At 41.7% G+C, this 24,197-nt stretch overlaps 1 protein-coding gene across 4 annotated transcripts in view; it reads right to left on the bottom strand.

Annotated features, from left to right (window-relative positions):
- The window catches only part of MYO18B (myosin XVIIIB), a 301,196-nt gene that overhangs the window by 168,582 nt on the left and 108,417 nt on the right, over positions 1-24,197 (bottom strand). For all 4 annotated transcript variants that reach the window (XM_053588976.1, XM_053588977.1, XM_053588978.1 and 1 more), the window contains exons 22-25: positions 16,118-16,183; positions 10,092-10,220; positions 8,829-8,972; positions 7,957-8,046 (exon numbers count right to left, since the gene is read on the bottom strand). In XM_053588976.1, coding sequence (XP_053444951.1) covers positions 7,957-8,046; positions 8,829-8,972; positions 10,092-10,220; positions 16,118-16,183 — 429 coding nt within the window. The remainder of the gene's footprint in view (positions 1-7,956; positions 8,047-8,828; positions 8,973-10,091; positions 10,221-16,117; positions 16,184-24,197) is intronic.

The raw sequence follows: 24,197 nt of genomic DNA, 5'->3' as shown, positions 1-24,197 counted from the left end.
ACAGAAGCCTGAGCTCCCTCCCTTCCTTCTCCAATTGTCCCATAAGCTCTTGTTCTGCATGCTGGGGACATTCATGTCATCCCTCCAAGTCTGTCCTAGCAGCCAATGCATTGCAAATCCCCACCACCACCTCATCCGACCTGACAACTCGTGAGTTAATTACTGCCTCAAATGTCAGCTCAGTGGGAAGGAATTTCTACAGGAAAGTCTTTGATATTCCCAACCACCCCACAGCTCTTCAATTTTTCACTTCTGCTGTTCCACTCTTTGCAGGCAGCTTGCCCTCTAGGGACACGCGTGGGACTGTCAGGCACTATGCATCACTTCCACTTACAGTGTTTTGCCTATGAGGGGCAAAAGTGTCTCAGCTTGGCCTGTCCTAACACTGTGTGTGGATGTGACCCTTCCTGAGGAGCCACAGCTTCTTCCCTCTCTGTGGCCAACTCCACAAGTGACACTTTGGCTGCAGTATTGGGCATGGGTTAATCAGACACAATTTCATGGGGAGGATGAGAAGGGGTGGGAAAAAGGTAGCTCCTTCTCAAACATTTATTTCACATCCTCCCATGAGCCAGCCAGGCTCAACTTGGGCTGTCAACATGGAAAGAGTGTATTCTGATGGCTTTGTCATATTATCAGTAATAACAACTCCAGATCTTTGCACATGTAGAGAGCTTAATTTTGCTTTGGACTGACAAATATTATCCCATGTTGCCCCAGGACCTTTGCACGTGCCATTTCTACTCTTTACATCTGTCCATCAATGACTATGTCAAAGCATTTGGATCTAGAATCAAACATCCCCCTCCCAGGGAAGCCTTTCTGAACCACTTAGGCAAAGATAGGCCCTACTCGACCTCCATCACCATCAGCTCCCTCTGCTTTATGCCCACAGCATAACACGATCTGTAACTAGTTTGTTTGAGATCTGCCTCCCTCTAAACCTGAGGATTAGGAGTTTACCTTGTTTCCAAAGCATCCAATCAAAGGCCTACCACACGGGAGATGTTCATACATATTTATTCCATTTGGTCTCCAACAGAACCCTGATAGGTCCCTAGCGTTTCAGGGTAAAACGCTGATCTGGGACCGGGATAAAGCAAGTAAAACACTCACCAAGGGTGCACAATTTAATGAAGTGTCAAAATACTCAGAAACCAAGATAAATAATATTTTAATGGAATATTTTAAAATCTCAATACAAAAAAGCTATGGTGATTAAAATATCAAAATGTTAAATAAAGACAGGATCCCACTGCGCAGAATAATGCCTCCTTTGCCTCTCCCTAATCCTGGCCCATGAATCCTACATTGATTTAAAATTTTGATATTTAGTTCATCAGGGATTTTTTTGCATTAATTTACAATTATAGATATTGCATTAAAATATTATTTATCTTGCTCAGGCACAGTGGCTCACACCTGTAATCCTAGCACTCTGGGAAGCCAAGGCAGGTGGATTGCTTGAGCTCAGGAGTTTGAGACCAGGCTGAGCTAGTAGAATGAGACCCCGTCACTACTAAAATAGAAAAACCAGCTGAGCATGGTGGCACATGCCTACGGCCCCAGCTACTGGGGAGGCCATGCAAGAGGACTGCTTAAGCCTAGGAGTTCGAAGTTTCTGTGAGCTATGATGCCACAGCACTCTAGCCTGGGGCAACAGAGTGAGACTCTGTCTCCAAAAAACAAAAAAATTATTTATCTGAGGTTTGGTTTTTTTTTTTAATGACCCTTAAATTTTGTGCCCTAGATAAGTGCCTCCCTCAGCTCTTCCTAGTTCCTCTCTGAAAGTTTCCTTAAATGACAACTTCTTCACCTATCCACATCTCACTGGCCACATATCACATTATAGCATATGAGTTGTCCAGGAGTCTATCTGTGATGTGCAGTGGCCTTCTTGGGGCAGAAACTCTTGCCCCCTCCCCAGTCCATAAACTCAACATCTCACTAAAGACAGAAAATCTCAGCAATGCAGTCCTACATAACATAACCTTCTATAGTCCTGTGATCATTTCCACACCCCAGGTAACAACTACTCTGAATTTTGTGTTACCATTCTTACAAATCTGTTTATGCCATAACTATTTATGTATGTGGCCCTAATCAATATACAGTAATGTTTTGAAAATTTGAAAACTTAACATGTATGATGTCCTATAATAACTATTCTCCTGTCACTTAATCATTTTCCTTTGGCTTTATGTTTGCAAGGGCAATACATATTGATAGACATATTTCTAGTTTAACGATTAGGAAACCTTTTCTGCATTGATCCAGATGCTAAATGTTTGAATCTTTGCAGGCCATATGACAGGGCTGACTCATTTCAGGTTGCAGCTCAGCCCTGTAATTATACCATGAAAGCAGTGATGGACCCCGCATACACGGATGAGCATGCCTGTGTTCTGATAAAACTTTATGAAAAGCAGGCAGTGAACAGGATTTATCCTGCAAACCATAATTGCCTGCCTCTTCATTCATTCTCACTTTTGAGAACTCATTTTTTTTTTCTTGTAGAGACAGAGTTTCACTTTATTGCCCTCAGTAGAGTGCCGTGGCGTTGAGAACTCATTTTTTAATATAACAAAATGAGTGGAACCGTTTTGCTCCTAGTCCGTTTTCATCTGAGTGTTGACATTCAACACGACGAGCTCTGTTGCTATTAACTTCTTGTTAATAGCACATCAACATGGATGAGATTATCTATAATCTGTATCTAATTCCTATATACGTACAAGTGGAATTGCTGGCCACAGGGCAAGTAATGCCAAATTGCTCCAGGGTGATTAGATCAATTTATACTCCTACCAGCAGTGAATAAGAATTCCCACTGCTACACAGCCCTACCAACCGCTGGCTACATCAGACTTTTCAATTTTTCCAATCTGATGTGTGAAATAGTACCTACTGAGGTGTTCAGTTACATTTCCTGATTTCTAGGTAGGTTGAGCTTATTTTCATGAGTTTATAGCCCATCTGAATTCCTGAATATTTGTGGTGTTTTATTTATTTCAATGGATTTAGGAGGTCCAAATAATTTCATGTTACGTGGATAAATTATATAGTGGTGAAGTCAGGACTTTTACTGCACCGGCCATCCATACAGCATACATTGTACCCAACAGGTCATTTTTCGTCCCTCACCTCCCTCCCAACCTCCCCTCCTCTCAGTGTCCAATGTCCACTATCACACTCTATGTGACCGTGCGTATATATTACTTAGCCCCCCTTCTAAATGAGAACATGGGACATTTATTTTTCTGTAACTGAGATACTTCAAACATAGGATGATGGGCTCCAGTCCCATCCAAGTTGCTGCAAAGTGCATTGTTTCGTTCCTTTTTGTGGGTCAGCAATATTCCATGGCATGTATATCACACTTTATCCATTGATCAGCTGACAGGCACTTAGGTTGATTTCATATGTACGCAATTGTGAACTGTGCTGCAGTAAACATATGAGTACAGGTGTCCTTTTATAAATAATGCGTTTCCCTTTGGGGAGATCCCTAGTACTGGGATTGCTGGATCAAAAGGTAGATTTACTTTAGTTCTTTGAGAAATCTCCATACTGTTTTCCATGGAGTGTTCACTAATTTACCAGCAGTGTCTAAGTGTTCCCCTTTTTTAACTGCACCTGCACCAGCATCTATTGTTTTTGACTTTTTAAATAAAGACCTGACATCCTGACAGGGATCAGGTGGTATCTAATTGTAGTTTTAATTTGCATTGACCTGAGAATTAGTGATGTTGAGCATTTTTTCATGTTTTCTGGTCATTTGTTTTTCTTCTTTTTGTCTTTTGCTCAGCTTTTAATAGGTTCATTTGTTTGTTTGTTTTGCTAATTTATTTGAGTTCCTTGTAATTCTGGATATTGGTCCTTTGTCAAATGTACACCTATGTGAATATTTTTTCCTGTTCTGTAGGTTGTCTACTGACTTGGTTGATTATTTCTTCTGCTGTGCAGAAGCTTTTTAGTTTAATTAATTCCCATTTATTTTTGTTATTTTTGTTTGTTTGGGGAGTCCTAATCACAAATTCTTTACCAAGGCCAATGTCGAGGACAGTTTTCCTAGGTTTTCTGCTAATATTTTAATGTTTTCAGATCTAATATTTAATTTCTTAATCCACCTTGAGTTAATTTTTGTGTGTGATGGGAGATAGGGATCCAGTGTCATTCTCTTGCATGAGGCAATCCAATTTTCCCAACATTTATTAAATAGGGTGTCTCCTTTCCCCAGTGTATGTTTTTGTCTGCTTTGTCAAAGGCCAGTTGATTCCACATGTTTGCTTTACTTCTGGATTCTCTATTCTGTTCTACTAAAACAGTAGTCTATAGGACTACTTTCATACCAGTGCCATGCTGTTTTGGTCACCATCGCCTTGTCACATAATTTGAAGTTGGGAGATGTGATGCCTCCAGACTTGTTCTTTCTGCTCAGGATTGGTTTGACTATTCATGCTCTGTCTTGGTTCCATATGAATTTAAGATGGCTTTTTTCTAAATCTGCGAAAAAGGACATTAGTATTTGATAGGAATTGCATCGCATCTGTAGATTATGTTGGGCAGTAAGAACATTTTAACACCATTGACGAGCATGGGATGCTTTTCCATTTGTTTGTGTCACCTGTGATTTCTCTGCATATGTTTTGAATTCCTCCTTGTACAGATCTTGAGTTCTTGATTTTATTTCCAGCATGGCTGCCATTAGTGAATAAAAATGCTACTGATTTGCATATATTGAGTGTGTAAGCGGAAACTTTATTACAGGAGTCTTTTGGTGGAGCCTTTAAGGTTTTCCAGGTATTCAGACCACATCGTAGTCAAATGGTAATAGTGTCACTTCCTCTTTTCCAATTTGGATGTCCCTTATTTCATTCTTTTGCCTGATGCTTTGGCTAGACTTCTGGTACCATGTTGAAAGACGTGCTAAGAGTGGGTGACCTTCTCTTGTTTCAGTTCCTAAGGGGAATGCTTTCAACTCTCCACCATTCAGTTTGGTGGCTGTGGGTTTGTTACTACACATGGGTTTTATTATTTTGAGATCTATTCCTTCTATGTCTACCTTGTTGATGGTTTTTATCATGAAGAGATGTTGGATTTTGCCAAATGTCTTTTCTGCATCCATTGAAATGATCATAAGGTTTCTGTTTTTAATTCTGTGCACATGGTGATCACAGTTATTGATTCGCAAATGTTGAACCACCTTTGCATCTCTGCCCACCTGATGATGGTGAATTTGCTTTTTGACGTGCTTTTGGATTCAGTTTGCTAGTATTTTGTTAAGGATTTTTGAATTTATGTTCATCAATAACATGTTCTCTACAGTTTCCTTTTTTTATTGTATCCTTTCCTGGCTTCAGTACTGGCTTCATAGCATAAGTTAGGGAAAATTCCCTTCTTTTACACATTTTGAAATAGTTTCAGTAGGATTGTGGCCAGTTACCAGTTTTCTTTGTACCTTTGTTAAAATTCAGCTGTAAAGCCATCTGTTGAATTGAGAGATCTTTTACCACTGATTCAATCTTGCTTCTCATTAATAATCTGTTCAGCACTTCTATTTCTTTCTGATTCAAACTTTGTAAGTTGTATATATGGAAGGTGCCAAAAATGTATACACATTTTAAGAAAGGAAAAAAGGTGCTAAAATTGTAATACTCAATATATACTGATAACAAAAGATAAATACAAGTCATATCTGATTTCTGAATCTACTTTGACACCTTGCTCAAAGTATATACAGGATATAATATAAAATATATAGATTAACATCTCTTATAATGTGTATACATTTTTTGGCACCCCCATATATCCAGAGTGTATCTATTTTCTCAGATTTTCAACTTTGTGTGCAATAGTCTCAAATGATCTTTTGTACTTCTCTGCTGTCATTTGTCATGTCTCCTTTTTCATTTCTTAATGAACTTATTCAAATCCTTCTTCTTCTTTCTCCCATTAATCTAGCCAGTGGTCCATCAATTGTATTTATCTTCTCAAAGAACTAACTCTTCATTCCACTGATCCTTTGTGTTGCTTTCCTAGTTCAATTTCATTCAGTTCTGCTCTGAACTTTGTCTTCCACTAGCTTTGGGTTTAGTTTGTTCTTGTTTTTCCCATTCCTCGAGGTCTGATGTTAGGTTGTTAATCTGTGTTCTTTCTGTCTTTTTGGCAGTGGTATTTAGAGCTGCTTTGAACTTCCCCTGTTCAGACTACTTTCACTGTATCCTAGAGATTTTGGTTGCTTGTGTCATTATTATCATTCATTTTGAAAATTTTTTTTTTTTTTTTATAGAGACAGAGTCTCACTTTATCACCCTTGGTAGAGTGTTGTGGCTCCTGGGCTTAGGCAATTCTCTTGCCTCAGCCTCCCCAGTAGCTGGGACTGTATACAGGCGCCCGCCACAACACCCGGCTATTTTTTGTTACAGTTTGGCTGGGGCTGGGTTTGAACCGGCCACCCTCGGCATATGGGGTCGGCACCCTACTCACTGAGCCACAGGCGCCGCCCATGAAAATGTTTTTAATTTTCAACTTAACTTTGTTGTTGACTCCAGGCTCACTTGGCAATGTGCTATTTAATTTCTGTGTATTTGGATAGTTTTGAGAGCTCCTCTTAAAACTGATTTCCAGTGTTACTTTACTATGGCTTGAGAAAACACTTGATATGATTTTTTTTCTAATTTGTTGAGATTTGTTTTGTGGCTTAACATACTATCTATGTTAGAAAATGTTCCATGTGATAATGAGAAAAATGTATATTCTCCAGTTTGGGGCTAGAATGTTCTGTAAAGGTTTTGTGGATTTATTTGTTCTGGAGTTCTCTTTAAGTCCAGTGTTCCTTTGTTAAGTTTTACCCTTGGTTATTTGTCTATTTCTGTCAGTGGACTACTGAAATCTCCCACAACTAATGTGTTACTATTTATTTCTTTTCTTAGTTTTAGTAGTATTTGTATTAGGAAGCTGGGAGCTCTAATCTTAAATATATATATAAATATGATAGTTATATCTTCTTGTTGAATCAGTCCCTTTATCGATTTTTTATTTTTCTCTCTCAGGGATAACTATGATTCTTATAATCAGGCATTTTATATAATCCCATATTTTTCAAAAACTGTTCATTTCTATGTTTTTTTAATTTATTTTTGATTGACTGTGTTAATGCAAAATCCTTGTCTTCAAGCTCTGAAATTGTTTCCACGGCATTTTGAAAGAATTTCTGAACATTTGAACTCTTTTTTTTTTTTTTTTTGTGGTAGAGTCTCACTATATTGCCCTCAGTATAGTGCTGTGGCATCATAGCTCACAGCAACCTCAAACACTTGGGCTGAAGTGATTCTATTGCCTCAGCCTCCCAAATAGCTGGGATTACAGGCACCTGCCACAATGCCTGGCTTTTTTTTTTTTTTTTTATTGCAGTTTTTGGCCAGGGCTGGGTTTGAACCCACCCTACTCCTTTGAGCCACAGGTGCTGCCCTGCATTCATATTTTTGGCTTATACATTATTTTTCTTTTTTGGAGTGTTTGTCTAATTGATTTGTGGAAGCTCTTTACATATTCTCTGCCAGTTTGCAAATTTCAACTCCAAGTATGTAGTGTGTCTTCATTTTATGCTTTGATAGTTTATTATGTTAATATAGTCAAAATTATCATTTCCGCTATAATCTGTACTTTGCAATTTATTTAAGAAATTCTTCCCTTTGGAATCAGATGGCATGGGTTTGAATCCCAATCCTACATTTGCTAGTTCCACGGCCTTACAAAGATACCTAATATCCTAAGGCCTCAGTTTCCTCCTCTGCAAAATAGATACAACAGCAGCACGTACCTCACAGGTAATTTTGAGGGTGTTTGTAAAACAATTAGCATGGTGCCAAGGGCATCATCCTTCCCTCCCCTCAACAGACCTCACATACACAGAGACCCCACCAGGGACCAAAGAGGACCACCTGGTGATACCTTGCTCTCCAGCAGGTCTGCATTCTGCCAGAGTTCACTCCGTGACTTCTCTGCTTTTTCGAGCTTCTGTCTCAGCACCCTTAGCTCCTCCTACAAAAACAAACACTTTAACAGAAGCCATTCTGAGCCAGAGATGTACATTCCACCTGTGTTAACAGTGAACAAAGGATACAGAGTTTTGGTTAGAGAAAATAAACACGTTTTAGGGATCTACTGCACAGAATGATGACTTCAATAAGTAACAATGCATTGTATATTTCAAAATTGCTAAAAAGTGGATTTTGAATGTTCTCACCACATGCCAAAGTTAAGTCTGTGAAGTGATGGATTCTCCAAGTAGTCTGCTTTAATCATTCCACGTATATCAGAGCATCACATTGTACCACATAAATATATGCAATTATCATTTTTCCATTAAAAATAAAATTTAAAACAAAGTGGTTGGAAAATGGAATCGGTGACTCAGCCAGGATATTTATGTTGGGGGTCTAGATGCTAAGATCCCATAAAATTTTATCTTTCATCATTTTGAATATCAACGTCGTTGCTCGCACAATTCAGGTTCAACTGAGCCCAGCCTAGAAGAGACTGAATGCAAATCACCCAGAGGGGACCATCTGAGCCTAGGCACCCCTGAACATGGACAGTGGACTCAGCACTTCATCTTCCCAAGGATTACTTTTCTGCCAGTGGTTTAATATAACTGTAATATCTCAGAGGATTATCTGGAGGAGCTAACAGAGGATGTTGGGTTGAACATTCCTAGATCCAAAATGTTCAGGGGTAAAGGCACTGGCTGCCAGACCCAAGCACCAAGATGGGGTGAGAGGAGGGAGTACCCACTTGGAACCCTTCCTGCTGTGTGGACTGACCTCTTTGGCTCGGAGCTGCTCATTCCCGAGGGCGGCACTGAGTAGGGGCCGGAGGGAACCAAGGAGCTGCCACCATGGCCAGTCCTTGACAGCCAGGAACACAGCCACATTCTTCTGGATACATCGAGCAGCCAGTCGGTGAATCTGCAGGGGAAGAGAAACTGAACTGGGAGGAGTCCTTCCCAACTCAAGTGAAGGGGAACGACGTACAGAAGGGAAAGGGTAGCAAAGAGAAAAAGGCTCTTCTCTCATCATTGTCCCTATAGCTAAGCTTGTGCAGCGGGTTTGGTGCTTCCTGCATGCTAGGCACAGCCCTGAGCATCTTGCAAACTTTCACTCAGTCCTCATTATAGTCCTAGGAAGGTAAATGTTATCATTATTTCTCCATTTACAGATGGGGAAGCTGAAGTGTAGAGGGGTAAAGTCACGTGCCCCACGCCATCTGGCTTCTCAGTGGCAGAGCAGATTTGAAGCCCTGGCGGACAAGCTGGAGAGACCAGGTTCTTAACCTCTATCCAAATCATCCCAACCCCTAATCTAGTTGAGTGCAGAAGTCTAGTTGGGTTGCCCACAATGGTTTAGTTATTCATGTTCTCACCTTTTTCTGTTTTGACCAAGGGCATATACTTGAGTTCACAAATTCATATAAACTAGAGGCACATGTAATGAGACTTCATCCTAATAGTAGCAGTAACTAAGAAGAATAATACTATGGTAATAACAGGTCGTATTTACTGAGCAATTACTACATACCACACACTGTATTCAGTATATATTATCTTGTTTCACCTCCCCTTAGCTATTAAGAGGTAGACGTGGAATTCAAACATTTACAGTATTTGTCCCCAGGGCCATGTGGTCTCTTGTGCAGGCTACAGAGAAAAAATTCAGTCTCCAGAGATCTCTGAAGGTGATGACCCAGAATGGCTCAGGACCATGGGATCAAATTGGACTTTGGTCCCCAGAGACCTCAGTGGCCAGGACCTGGTGCATGCCCTATCTGGTGACCCATGAAAGTGAATTCCTCTAGAGATGGGACAGGTTGAAATCATGAAGCAGCCCAGGGGGGCTTGGACAACTTCATGGATACATAGTGCAAGGAAAACATCCTTCATCATTTGATGTCAATGTCCCACAAACAATCTTAACATTTTGCAAAGCATCACTTAAAGTCTCACAACTGGGTACGGTCCTTGGACATGCAGACCCTCTGCTCACTCCAGCCCCATTGGGTCTGATCTGCATGTTAACAGTGTGTAGTACCTTCAGCTTCTTGAATTCCTGGCGAGACAGAAAGCCCTTGCAAGCTGCCTGGAAGAGAATGATGCTGTGAGATGCCAGCTTCTGTCGCTGCTTCTCAAGCCTGGAGACCACGCCCGCCTTGAGGAAAACCTGGTAGGAAGGAAGGCAGTAAGTGACTCCTCTGCTGAATCAGCGTGTCTGGAACGGAACAGACCCCAGTTCCCCAGCATCCACCCACAATATTTGCCAGCAACTGCCTTTCAATGAGGGTCTAAATTATCAATGCATTTTGTCTCCTGGGGGCCACTCTTTCCCCTCCTCTAGTTCCTGGGTGCTCAATATGTGGTCCATGGCCCAGCAGTATCAATGCTGCCTGGGAGCTTGGTTAAAATGCAGAATCTCAGACCTTACTCCAGACTTGCTGAGGCAAAAGCGGCATTTTAACACAATACCCAAGGGATTCATGTGCCCAACAGTTTGAAAACCATTGCTAGGACAGACATGCCTAACCATTGCTGTGCACCGGAATCACCCAAGGAGTATAGTAAATGCAGGTTCCCAGGCCTCACCCTAGGAAAGTTTGGCTCATGAGTTTGTGATGACACTTGGGAATCTGTATTTTTTCATGGGCACCTCCAGTGATCTGAGGAAGGTGATACCCTAGAAATACTTCAGTCTGACCTTATAAGAAAGGGCAGAGACTGTGGGGAAAGTGAGGGCAGCCCTCCTGGGTCCAGAGAGGATGGAGCTGGGTTGTGCCACCCATGGAGGTGCTCAGGCAGCTAGTAGAAAACAGCTCTCCATACATGATTCAGGCCAAGTTCATCAATAATGGATGGGACCCTCTGCAGCACTCTGATCAATGTCTCCTCAGCACCCTGCAGGGCTGCCTTCTCATGGACTGCAGGGGATCAGAATGAGGAAGTGAGGACCCCAGGACTGACTGTCAGAAAAAGATTAAGAGAGTCCTGGAGGTCTGACTTAAAGGGTTTTCTGAAGGAACCTGAAGAGCCTTTGGGTCAGGCATGCTCCAGCCCAGCTGGTAGGGTAGCCACAGTTTGGGGTGTATTTTCTCACCTTCACAGAGGCAAAGGAAAAATGCTGTTATGGTGGCCGGATTTGACTTAGGGCCAGGAAAGGAGTCACTTCTCTGACGCCCTTGGGCTACTTGTTTGTAAAGACAGTCCTGTGAGTTTCTTTGTCACCTGTGGCTTATTACCCCCAAAGTGTCAGTTTCTCTGGAGACACCTAAGAGATCTATCTTCATCAATGGCAATATTGATTGATGGCTAACATTCACAGAGCACTTGCTGTGTTCTGCAAATGGACTAAACAACCACTTGATATGCAGGGAGGGTACTATACATGCATAATCCTATATGGTAGTTTTCATTTTCTTCTTTACGGAGGCATAAAGTAAGTCTAAAAAAGGCATTTGCCCATGATCCTATACTAGCAAGTAGCAATACCAGGATTTATTTCTAACCTCTATCAGATTCCAGACAAGACCATAATTATCACTGAATGTAATTAACATTTGCATGATATGTACAGTTTTCTTTTCTTTTCCTTTTTTTTTTTTTTTCAGTTTTTGGCTGGGGCTGGGTTTGAACCTGCCACCTCCGGCATATGGTGCTGGCGCCCTACTCCTTTGAGCCACAGGCGCTGCCCGATAGCTACAGTTTTCAAAGCCCTTTCTCCCACATCCTATTTTAATATTCAAAGCTCTAGAAGAAACCTATCAGCTCAGGTGGGTTTCATAATTGATTCAAGTTCACATAGCCGGTTATCAACAATGCTAAGATTTGAACCCAGAACGTGGGTTCATCTCCTGCACCCATTCTCAATGTTGACATTAAGCTTTTTTTTTTTCTTTTTGCAGTTTTTTTGGCTGGGGCTAGGTTTGAACCCACCACCTCCGGCATATGGGGTGAGTGCCCTATTCCTTTGAGCCACAGGCACCGCCCGACATGAAGCTTCTTTTTCTTGTCCATTAGGATACAAACTCCTGAAGTTTTAGGTTCAATAGCAATTTGATTCCAGGTGGAACAAAGAATCTCAGTCCATTCTCCATTACCCTAAACCTCTTTTCAGTAATGGAGACTACTCTGCCTATCCTCCACTAACCCTTTCCTCCATGGGAAAATAAAAATTAGCACAACCAATCAGCACTAACTCTGTTTCGCAACACTCTATGGCTTTGCAGAACACTTTCCCTCAGCCAGGGCTGGCCAGCAGGACAATTAGTCTCATTGAAATAAAGACACCATTGACTCATTACCTGTCAGATTGCCTCAATAATGACTATATTAATTTCACAAGCTAGTGAGTCTCAAAAGCTGTTATTAAAAAAAAAGAAATCAATGACCAAAGTGATGACAGCACCAGTTCATATATTACAATAGGTGCTGGGTGCTGCCAAAACCGCTATTGATTAAGTATGAAGCTTTCATTAAAAAGATAATTGGAAACAACCATATACGGAATGGGAATAAGTCATTGCCTCTGCAGAATCTTATCTTGATTTTTCCTTTTTGCCTTTTAAGAGCATATTGCTGACCAGAAGGCCCAGTGCGTATATAATACATCTTTTTCATAAATGCCATAGTCCTTAGCACAAGCCTTGATAAGGTGCCAGGGGCTGAAAAATCACAAAGAAAAATCTAAATTATTCACTTTCCACAGATCAGCTGCCTATTGGTGCAAACAGAGTGTAATATCCCCAAATCCCCCACTTTTAAGGAACCCGTAGGGGCCACTACTATTCAGGCCATTTTTCCTCTAAAAATGCTGAAGGCTGAGGTTTTCAAAAATCTGATATGGCAAGTTCCCATATTTGGTACAGCTAAGGAATTAATTCCTCTCCTCTTAGTGATTTAACGGATTAGAGGAGTTTAATTCTTTAAATATTAAATGTTATCCTACTCGATAAGTGTCTTGTCCCGGTGACAAATGTATTCAGCAAGTAGTGACAGCCAACCCCTGTTAGATGACAGTTTACTGATTCCTTAAAGCCATCCTGGGAGGGAGAAAGTGATGACTCCATTTTACAGATGAGGCAACTGAGGCTCAGAGAAGTTCAATCAACTTATACAAGATTCAAACAGGAAGGGGTGGGGTCTGGGTGTGGACCAGGGCAGCCAGGTCCCTTTTCCACTGGGCTTCATGGCCTTACCAACCATTAAGTACCAAACCCGGCAATGCAGAAGAGTCGCATCTACCCCTAAATTATCTCAATCTATTCCCCTGCCTGGCTTCCAAAAGGATACATTGATCTCGATTTGCTGTTAACCCTTTCTTAGTGAACACCAAGCATTATTCAATCCTGTTTCATTACAGACATGTTTAGGCTTCCAGATTCCCACCACCATAAAACTGTGCTTAACAGGAAGCTTTTTCTGCTTCGTCCCTTGCTCTGTGATAGCTGCTAGGATAATAAGGACAGACTTTTGTATTCATGAAATGACTGAGCAATCATCTAGACCAATGGTTCTCAGACTTGAGCGTGCATTGGAATCACCTAGAAGGCATGTTAGCACACAGACCACTGGGCTCCACCTCCAGAGTTTCCAGTTCACTAGCTCTGGGATGGACCCTGAGAATTTGTGTTTCCAGCAAGCTCTCAGGCAATGCTGCTGCTGTATCCAGAGACCATACTTTGAGAACTGCTGGTCTAGAAGCATGAAGAAAAATGTCCCTGATTTAGGACCATCAAGACGTGTGTGTAAAGAATGTGTTGTATACAGTCGTGTGCTGCAAAAGCACATTTCAGTCAACAAGGAGCCACGTATATGACAGTAGTCCTGTAAGACTATAATATCATATTACTAGTCCTTTTCTATGTTTAGACATATTTAGATACACAAATAGTAGCCATTGTGTTACAGTTGCCTTCAGTTTTCAGTACAGTAACTCAGTGTACCCATTTGTAGCCTTAGAGCAATAGGCTCTACCTGCAGTCCCCAAGCCCAGGCCGTGCACCAGTACCAGTTAGGAGCCAGGTCTCACAGGAGGAGGTGAGCAAGCCAGTGCTCCCCATCACTCCCATCACCACCTGAGCTCTGCCTCCTGCCAGTCAGCAGTGGCATTAGATTCTCATACGAGTAGGAAATCTACTATAAATTGAGCATATGTGGGCTCTAGGTCATGTGCTCCACATGAGACTCTAACGCCTGATGATCTGAGGTGGGGATGAAGGTGGTGATGCTAGGGCTGGGGAGCAGCTGCAAATACAGCACAGGACCATCTAGTTGCAGCAGAAGCAGCTCAGAGCTCCCACCGATTCTGCATTATTGTGAGTTGTGTAATTATGTCATTATATAATACAATGTAATAATAATGGAAATCAAGTGCACCATAAATGTAATGTGCTCGAATCATCATGAAACCCCCCTTTCCCACATCTGTGGAAAAATTATCTTCCATGAAATCAGTCCCTTGTGCCAAGGAGACTGGGGACCCCTGCACTGGGCTGTACCATATAGCATAGCTGTACAGTTGGCTATGCCACCTAGGTTTGTGTAAGTACACTTCCTCTGTGATGTTTATGCAACAAAATTGCCTAATGATGCATTCGTTAGGAGGTATCCTCATGGTTACAGGGTGCTTGACTGTGTTGCCATCCAGTATCCACACTGTATAGATAAGACCCTATGATTTGAGCATACACCGGTTTGCATGGAGTCTGTCCCCTTAGTTATCTGTAAAACCTTGAGAAGTGGGTTATGTCCCAGAGGTGCAGCTTCCTTATCAGTAAAGTGGGACCATACTCATTATCTCACAGAAGACCATCAGTAACAAAGAAGAAGAAAATGTGCAGTTGCTCATGGTGAGCCCAGTAACTGAGAGTTCTATTCTCTCTATTGAAACAGTCAGCAGAGGTCCAGGTGCTGCACCTCCTAGAGGGAGAATTCAGGTTGAGAACGTGGTAGACCAGCAATACTCAGGAGGACCGTGAGGCCAGTGGGAGGTGCTAGGTCAGGTGCGCTGACGGCTGGGGCCCGTGTAAATGGCTGTGAGCTCTCAGAGAAAAGGGCTGCTTTGAGGGATCCCTGCTGGGGAAGGCTCCATGAAGTACAAATTACCCAAGTGCCCCCATGGTGGGCTTCTGGGAAGTTGGATCCCTCCCGACACATCACATAACACCTGGGGATGTAAGGCAATTGACAAAGGCTTCCTGATGCCATTAATCGATCAGTAGATAACCAGATGGGGACACAGACAGAACCATTTTTTCTTTTGTCTGTTCCCTCTCCCATTTGGATTTCTAAACTGCATCCCTTTTCCCCTGTCCATAACTTACTTGATTCTTAAAATCTCTGTACCTCACTTCTCAAACGATCACCCACAGAACACTAGCTCCAGGCAGTGATAATGAGCATTCCCCAGAGACTAAAGGCTGGGGGGTGGGGTTTCCATGGTCAAATAGTTTGAAAATCCCTAAATACCATGCTTCCCTGTTTGAAAATTTACAGCATATACGAGCATCCTGGGGAAATGTGAAACTCTTCTCTAAACATGTAAGCATGATTTGGAAGAGCTTTGGGCTCAACAGCAGTTTGAGAAAAGCTACTTTTCTCAACTTGAATAATCACGGGCCTTCTTCTCAAGGCCCTTCTTTCTTTTCACTTACGGCTGCTGCTCAGCTAGGACTAGAGCTGAGTTACAGCTGGCTGCAAAGTAGAAGTTTAAAGTCTCTGAGTGGAGTGAGTGTTTCTTCCCAGGTTTCATGGCAGCTCTTTTTGAGCTCAGAAGTTCATACTGAGGACCAGAATGTTCATTCCCCCAAACCCTGAGGTCCCTGGGAGTGTAACCTCTAATCAATGATATTTTTCAATGTTATTTCCATTCTTAGGCTGACAGTTTGTCTTCACGACCTTATAAGATAGGCAGGGCAGAAAATATTTGCTTTGTTTTTGGTTTGAAGAAAAAAAAAAAAAAAGGAGACCACAGAGATAATGGAAAATTGAGGTAGGACAAGAATTAGGTCACATCTGGGGGCCTGATTTGATCGGCAGAATGTCTTAAGGAAGGAAAACTCTACTCACTTGGCTGTGCCCCACGGTGACCGCCTTCTTCTCTAGGTCCAGGGTCTGTAGGAGCTCTTCCACAGCCTGGGGGGTGGGAGGAGAGGAGTCAGGAGGAGACAGTACACAGACGGCAGAAGACTCCTAAGGGACAAGGTCAGGCCGGCTGAACAGCTGATGCACCAGAAGCAAGGATGGCCTCACTTGTCTGGGAGCTTTGGCAGGTACAGAAAACGAGCATGTACTGAGCGCTGACTGTGTGCCATCCACTCCACTGGGGCCATCACACCAATTTGCTCCATCCTCCTAGCAACCTTAAGTGGTCATCCTGCTACTATGCCCATTTTACACGGCAGAAAACTAAAGATACCATGTAAAATGAATCAACTTCTATGCAAAACAGTATGGCAGTTCCTCAACAAATTAAACAGACAAGTACTTTATGATCCAGCAATTCCACTTCCGTGTATAGACCCAGACGAATTGCAAGCAGGGTCTTGACGGGAAGCCTGTACCTCTATGGTCATGGTGGCATTCATCACATTAGCCGAAAGGTGAAGACCACCCAAAGACAGATGGGTAAACACATGTGGCGTACCCACACAAGATAATATATGGTTCAGATTTAGAAAGGAAGGAAATTCTGACACTCTCTGACAGGTATGAAACTTCAAGCATCATGCTAAGTGAAATAAGCCAACCACACAAGCACAAATACTCTATTCTTCCACTTCTGAGGGGTACCCATAGCAGCCAATTCATAGACAGGAAGTAGAATGATGGCGGCTGAGGGCTGTGGAGACAAGGGAAATGAAGAGAGATTGTTTAGTGGGCAGGGAGATTCAATTTTGCAAGATGAAAAAGAGTTCTGGAGATGGATGGTGGGCCGTAGTTGCACCACATATATTTTTTTTTGAGACAGAGTCTCAAGCTGTAGCCCTGGGTAGAGTGCCATGGCGTTACAGCTCACAGCACTCTCAAACTCTTGGGTTTAAGTGATTCTCTTGCCTTTGCCTCCCAAACAGCTAGGACTACAGGCACCCGCCACAACACTCAGCTATTTTTCGGTTGTAGTTGTCATTGTTGTTTGGCAGGCCGAGGCTGGATTCAAACCCGCCAGTTCCGGTGTATGTGGCTGGCACCCTAGCCGCTGAGCTACAGGCGCCGAGCCAGTTGCACCACATTTTGAAAGTACTTAATGCAACTAAACTATACACTTAAAATGATTAGGATGATAAATCTTATGCTATGTGTATTTTAATGCACATATGTGCATACAACAAAAACAGCAAAACAAACACTAAGTGGAGGGTTTTCCAAGATTACAAGGTTACACAGAGGGCAAGAGGCAGTTTCCAACCAAGGTCTGTTGATGTTGCAACATCTATGTCCTGACCTGCTTCACATGCCTAGAATGGCTCCAGGGGACTCCAGGGCACTGAGAAATTCATGTGCTATGTCACTAGGTCCCCCTGTGACAGCCTTCTTAGCACTCTGCGATTCACTCACCAAACTTGCCAGAGACTGTCTCACTCTCATACATATTTGCTAAATAAATATAATGGACATTAACCTTGCCTGCCTGACCTCTAGATTATGGCAGAGAGTCTATTTAATTCCCCTCTTATTTCCTCCACTGTGCTATATTGCTGTTCTGTGCATACAACAGGAGCTCAATAAGTATGAATGGAGGAACACCCAAAACAAGGGAGATCCAACAGGAGGGAAAAGCAACCCCATGCAGGAGAAATAATGTCACTCAAAGAAATTCCTGCACGCAGCATAGACTAAACAGCCAGCAGAAACTTAATGGAATCTTCTTGTTGTCAAATAATCCTGCAGGCTTTGAAACAACCCTTCCAGAGATCCGCGCCCTCAGACAAACATAGGTCATGTCCGCTTTCTTTGTGACTACCAATTTCCCTCCCTTCCACCCTCACGCCACCCCTCATTGGTCTTCCATTCACTGAAAATAAGAGGGGGATTGAAAGGATCACACCTGTGGTGCATCTTACAAAGGTACATGTGAGCCTTGGCAAATGTGGAATGTAAATGTCTTGACAAAGTAACTAGGAAAATGCCAGGAGGGCTATGTCAACTAATGAGATGAAAATGTGTCAAATATTCTATGAAACAAGTGTATGGTGCCCCATCATATTGATGTACACAGCTATGATTTAATAAAAAAAAATAAAAAAGAAACAAAAGAAAATAAGACAGTCTATTTTCAGAATAACCTGTCAGAAAAGTAATTGCTCAAGAAGCAAAAGGTGAGAGTGGAATAACTTGGTAGACAAGTTTCAATTCCATAGGTCATTGGCATCACAGAAAACTTCCTAAGATACAAAAAAAAAAAAAAAATGCTTATTAAAAATCTAGTCCCAAACTGCAATCAGGAAAGAAGCTTTATCTTCCAACCTCGTAGACTGGAAGAACATTCCAGGATGCCCTTCCAAAATTTCCATGGTTTCACTTATTACATTTTAACCAAAAATGTTCCAAGGAAGCTATTGGTGAAGGAAGGGCATAAAAACAGTATATCCAAAATTTAACATCTTAAAAAATTGGCTGAAAATGAGATAGATGTATTTTTTAAAAATAAAATAAATAGCCAAGGATATTTTTCTAAATCTATTTCTTTCTTTTTTTATTTTTAGAGACAAGTCTCACTTTGTCTCCCTCGGTAGAGTGCCGCGGCATCACGGCTCACAGCAACCTCCAGCTCTTGGGCTTAGGCAATTCTCTTGCCTCAGCCTTCCGAGTAGCTGGAACTACAGGTGCCTGCCACAACACTTGGCTATCTTTTTGTTGCAGTTTGGCCGGGGCTGGGTTCAAATCCACCACCCTCGGTATATGGGGCTGGTGCCCCACCTGCTGAGCCACAGGCGCTGCCCTTCTAAATCTATTTCAGAGGTAAAAGCTAGGGTATACTTCTTGGGGGGAAATATCAGGATCTGGAGTTAGAGCCACCTGGGTTCAGATCTTCATTTTGTCACTCATAAACTGTATGACCTTGGGCAAGTACTTTACTCAGAACCTCAGACTCCTCTCAGAAAGATGGGGAAAGAATAACACTTGGGGAGCGCTTTTATAGTATCTGACACATAATGAGCATTCAATAAACAACAGGAGATGTTCCACCCCCACAGTCACCTCTGTCTTGGTTAAAACCTGGTAAAGAGGTTGCAGAACATGAAGAAAGCTTCCATTTCTTAGCTACAACACCCTGAGCACGCCCAAGTCACACGCACAGTCAACCACCTCAGTAACTGAGGACCCTTGTCCACCTCCACATTGTCTTAGAACCCTTAGATGTCTATGTGGCCAAGACTACTGGCTCCAACATACTCTGTTCTGTTGACCTTATTTTACAGAAATCTGAAGTTGAAAGGGTGGGGTGAGTGTTGGAGGGTGGAGTTCAGGTGTTAAATTATGCTTGTGATCTTCTTGCTCACCTGTGAAGTGGTCGGAATATGTCCAGCCTGCCCCATACGGCAATTGGGAGCATTAATTGAGAACAGATGAAAAGAACTTTGCAAATGACTTTGCACTTAATTGCTATCACTGTTACCCTTATTAATGTTACTATTAGATTGAATCATATGAAATTGCCATTTGTTTAGAGCAAAAATCAATCATCTCATTTAGTTCAACATAATGTAATCATTGCCCAACAGCCAGTTGATGGGAAAAGACGTGGCGAGAAGCCAAGCAACTGTGGGACATGTCTCCTCACCCCGTATCTTCATGGAAGCAGCTCTTCCGTGCATCAGAATTGTCCAGACAATTGAAACTTGTCCGTCTCAGCACGAAAATGCTGTGCAGCTTTTTTTGTGAGTAAAACCAGTTTTCAGCCTAATTTTCAGTCTGAGCTGTGCTTTAACTGCTTTGCACATAGTAACTCGTTTTGTTTCCAATCCTCAGCAGCAGATACTATTTCATTCCCATTTTACAAGAGTGAGAAAGTGAGGCCCAGGTGCAAGGAAATGACTGGGCAAAACTCTTCGTTTCTAGAAACGGATGGCAGAGAATCCAAAATCAAGGCATCAGCTCCGGGGCTTTTCTCCGCCACCCAACACTGGCGTCCAGTTCAGATCCACCATTAACCACCTGTGTGACCCTGAGCAAGTCTCCCCTCCTCTCAGTCTTCAGTTTCCTTTTCTAGACTACAGGTTAAGCGCGTCTGTCCTACACGGATGTGAGGGGATTTAATAAGGCATAAAGGCCGCATGCCTCGTGTAATGAGGCATAAAGGCCGCACCTCCAGAATGGTGGAGCAAGGAGCTTATTGAGTCCTCTTCCTTCCCCCCAAAAGTAATAAACAGGGAACTAATTTCCATAAACATCAAATTCCAAGCTCTGAAAATGAAATAAGGGGATACAGAAAAATGGAGAAGTATTTATTTATTCTTGAAAACATACTGAACCCCAGGTAGGACTGGTGGACTGTGTGGCAATCTTTAATAAAGCTCTCCCCCTCCTCACTACTGCCCACCCTTCCCCAGCTCTGCCCCTGCAGTGGTCCTTCCAGAGTGGGGCGAGCTATGAAAAGCAGCCAGAAGGGGTTCATCTAAATGGAGAAAATCACCAAAAAAGCCCCCCCTCGGGAGAATTGTCAGAAACAATAGCGATCTCAGAAAAAGAATGGGGAAGGCCAAAGGCGCAACTAAGCCCAAGGTTGTCGCCCTGACTGAGGCATGCTCTGGACTGCCGATAAGCCATTCATGTAAGAGGCAGATGTGGCTTGAAAAGCTCCCATATTTTCCTCAAGACTAAACACAATAACAAGAGTAACTAGCAGGGAGGGCCCCTAGCCATCTACATACCCCTATTTGAACATGAGGCCATGTGTATAGGCAGAAAATAAGGGAAAGGGCCAACTATAAAAGCTAAGGCACAATTGCAAACTGCCTGGATGTTGCTTATATTTCCCAACACACACACGGATGCATCAGAAAAATATAAAAGCCTCACTGATTCAAGATGTTTGGTAAGACCCTCTGCTCATCACTATGCTTTGCTGACACAGGGGCAACCTCTGGGAAGCTAGACTTTAAAATAAAAACCGAAGTTTTTAAAAACTGAGCAGTGACATCAGTGTCCTACACCAAGGGAGAGACAGGTTCCTTAATTTTAGTCAAGACAAGTTACTAAATGGCTAAGAAAAGACAGAAATCTAGAATTGCCATAATATATTGTCCACAGTGCCCGGTTTAAAAAAAATTACAGGACATTCAAAACAACTTAAAATTATGATTTAAAATCAGGGTAGTGAAAAGCAGTCCATAGGAAATATCTTTATGGGTTCAGAATTTGGAATTCGCAAAGACTTCAAAGCAGCTGTTAGAAATATGTTCAAAGAACAAAAGGAAACAATGATTAATGAATTGAAGGCCATTATGATAACAATGACTCATCAAATACAAAACAGCAATAAAGAAATAAAATTATTTAAAAGATCCAAATGAAAATTTTTCATTTGAAAAATAAATTAACCGAAATGATAAATTCTGTAGAGGGGTTCAACAGCAGATCCGAGATAACAGATGAAAGACTCGGCAAACTTGAAAATAGATCAACGGAAGTTATCCAATTTGAAGAGCAGAGGCATACAGAAAAGTAAATAGAGCCTCAGAGACACCTATGGCAACATTAAGCATGCCAACATACACGGTCAATTAAGTTTGCAAACTCATCCTAGAAAAGGTGCTGCATACCTCATTGCCGAATATCACTATGGTCTCCTTCAAAGCACTCCCCTTGGCCATCTAGTGACCATAGTGATCTTTGGTGATGAAGTATATAGCACTTTTTCTAGGGTGAGTTTGCAAATTTTATTCTCAGACCTCGTATGACAACAGCTCTGATGGGTATTCCAGGAAAAGAGTTCCAAAATTGCTTTGAAGGGTAGACTGGGAGCTGGTGTCGGTGCATAGCTTCCCAGGGGGAGTACCTCAGAGTTGACCATAATGAGGTATGTAGAACTTTTTCTAGGATGATTTTGTAAAGTTAAATTGTCCAACCCTCACATGAATAATGAGTCTCAGGAGAGGAGAAAGGGACAAAAAAACATATGAGAAATAGTGGCCAGAAACTTCCCAAACCTAATCTCCCTCAAATTATTTTATGTATCCAAGGAGGACAATGAATTGCAAATAGAACACAAAAAAAAAACACTCTAAAATTCATCATGGTCAAAGGTGAAAAAGCAGAAAGAGGAGAATAACTTCAAAGAAAGCACCAAAATCATTAATGGCTGATTTACTGTGAGAATCAGTGAAGTCCAGAACTCAGTGGGATCACATATTAAAAGTGTTGAAAGGGGCCAAGCACAGTGCTCATACCTATAATCCTAGCACTCTCGGAGGCCAAGGCAGGAGGATCGCTTGAAGTCAGGAGTTCGAGACCAGCCTGAGTAACAGTGAGACCTCCTGACTCTACTAAAAATATAAAAATTAGCAGTGTGTGGTCATGGGCCCTTGTAGTTCCAGCTACATGGGAGGCTGAGGCAGGAGGATCTCTTGAGCCCAGGAGATTGAGGTTGCTGTGAGCTAGGATGACACCACTGCACTTTAGACTCTAGCCTGGGCAACAGAGTGAGACTCTTGCTTTCAAAAACAAACAAACAAACAAAAGTGCTGAAAGGGAAAACCAAACTTGTCAGTCAAAAACTCTATATCTTAGTAAAACTATTCCTGAAAAATGAGGTGAAATAAAGACTTTCCAAGGCAAACTAAGACTGAGAGAACTTACAGGGATCAGGCCTGCCTTACTTCCTTGCTTTTATTTAAGAAAGGATGAAAGAAGTGATACTAGAGGTAATTCAAATCCTTAAAGAACTAAAGAGCACAGCAAAATACAAGTACATAGGTAAATACAAATGGCTGTATTTACAGCCAAAATAGAAAAAAATCTATTTTTTTCTTCTCTTCCCTCAACTAAATTAAAAGACACAACATCAAATAAAGGAAAATTTTAAAGCTGTGTTATTGAACTTACAACACACACAGACATGATAAACAATCATTCTTTGGCATCTATAGGGAACTGGTCCCCAAACCCCGACAGAATACTGAAATCTATGGATTCTTAAACTCTGTGTATAAAATGGCATAGTATTTGCATACAACCTATGAATATTCTCCTATATATTTGAAATCATCTCTAGATTACTCATAATACCTAGTATAATGTAATTAGTATGTATATAGTTGTTATAATGCCTAGTATAATGTAATTATTATACATATAGTTGTATTGTTTAAGGAACAGTGACAGCAAAAAAGTCTGTACATGTTCTATACAAACACAACCATTCTTTTTTTTCAAATACTTTCAATCAGCCATGCCATTCTTCTTTTTTCTAATGTTTTCAATCCGTGGATGGTTGAATCAGTGATGTGGAGTTTGCAGATGCGTACGGAGAGTCAGCCATGTATTATAATCATATCACTAAAGTTGGAAGGAGGAAATGGAGCTGTATTGGAGACAAGATTTCATACTTTACTGGAATTAAGTTAGTATTAACCTGAACTAAAGCAATATGAATTACAAAGCATACTGTAACCCCCAGAACCACCACAAGAAGAGGGCTTGCCAATGGTCCACTGGAAAGTACGTAGTTTACACAAAAGAAGGAAGTGAAGCAAAGGAATAAAGGAGGCGTAAAGCATACACAGAAACAAGTAGCAAAATGGTGCTGTAAATCACATTGCACATCAACGAATCAGGCGCTCAAATGAAAAGGCAGCGATTGTCAGCCTGGATTTAAAGAACAAAAGATTCAGCTACATACTGGCTACAAGAGACACAGTTTAGATTCAAAGATAGGCAAAAGGAGGGGATATGAAACAAGATGAGTCATTTAAACTCTAAACATGAGATAGCTGGCATGGCCATGGTAATATCAAACAAAATAGAGTTTGAAACAAAAATTCATTATTAGAAAGGGAGACATTTTGTAGTGATAAAGATTTAATTCATCAGGAAGATGTGTATGTAGCAATTACAAATATGTTTGCACCTAACTACAGAGGCTCGAAACACATGAAGCAAAAATTGACAGAATGAAAGGAAAAACAGACAATTTGACATTAATAGT

This window comes from Nycticebus coucang, chromosome 4, assembly GCF_027406575.1.
Source record: "Nycticebus coucang isolate mNycCou1 chromosome 4, mNycCou1.pri, whole genome shotgun sequence".
Taxonomy (NCBI): domain Eukaryota; kingdom Metazoa; phylum Chordata; class Mammalia; order Primates; family Lorisidae; genus Nycticebus; species Nycticebus coucang.
Note: the sequence above shows the minus strand (reverse complement) of the source record. Positions and strands in the feature narration are given on the sequence as shown.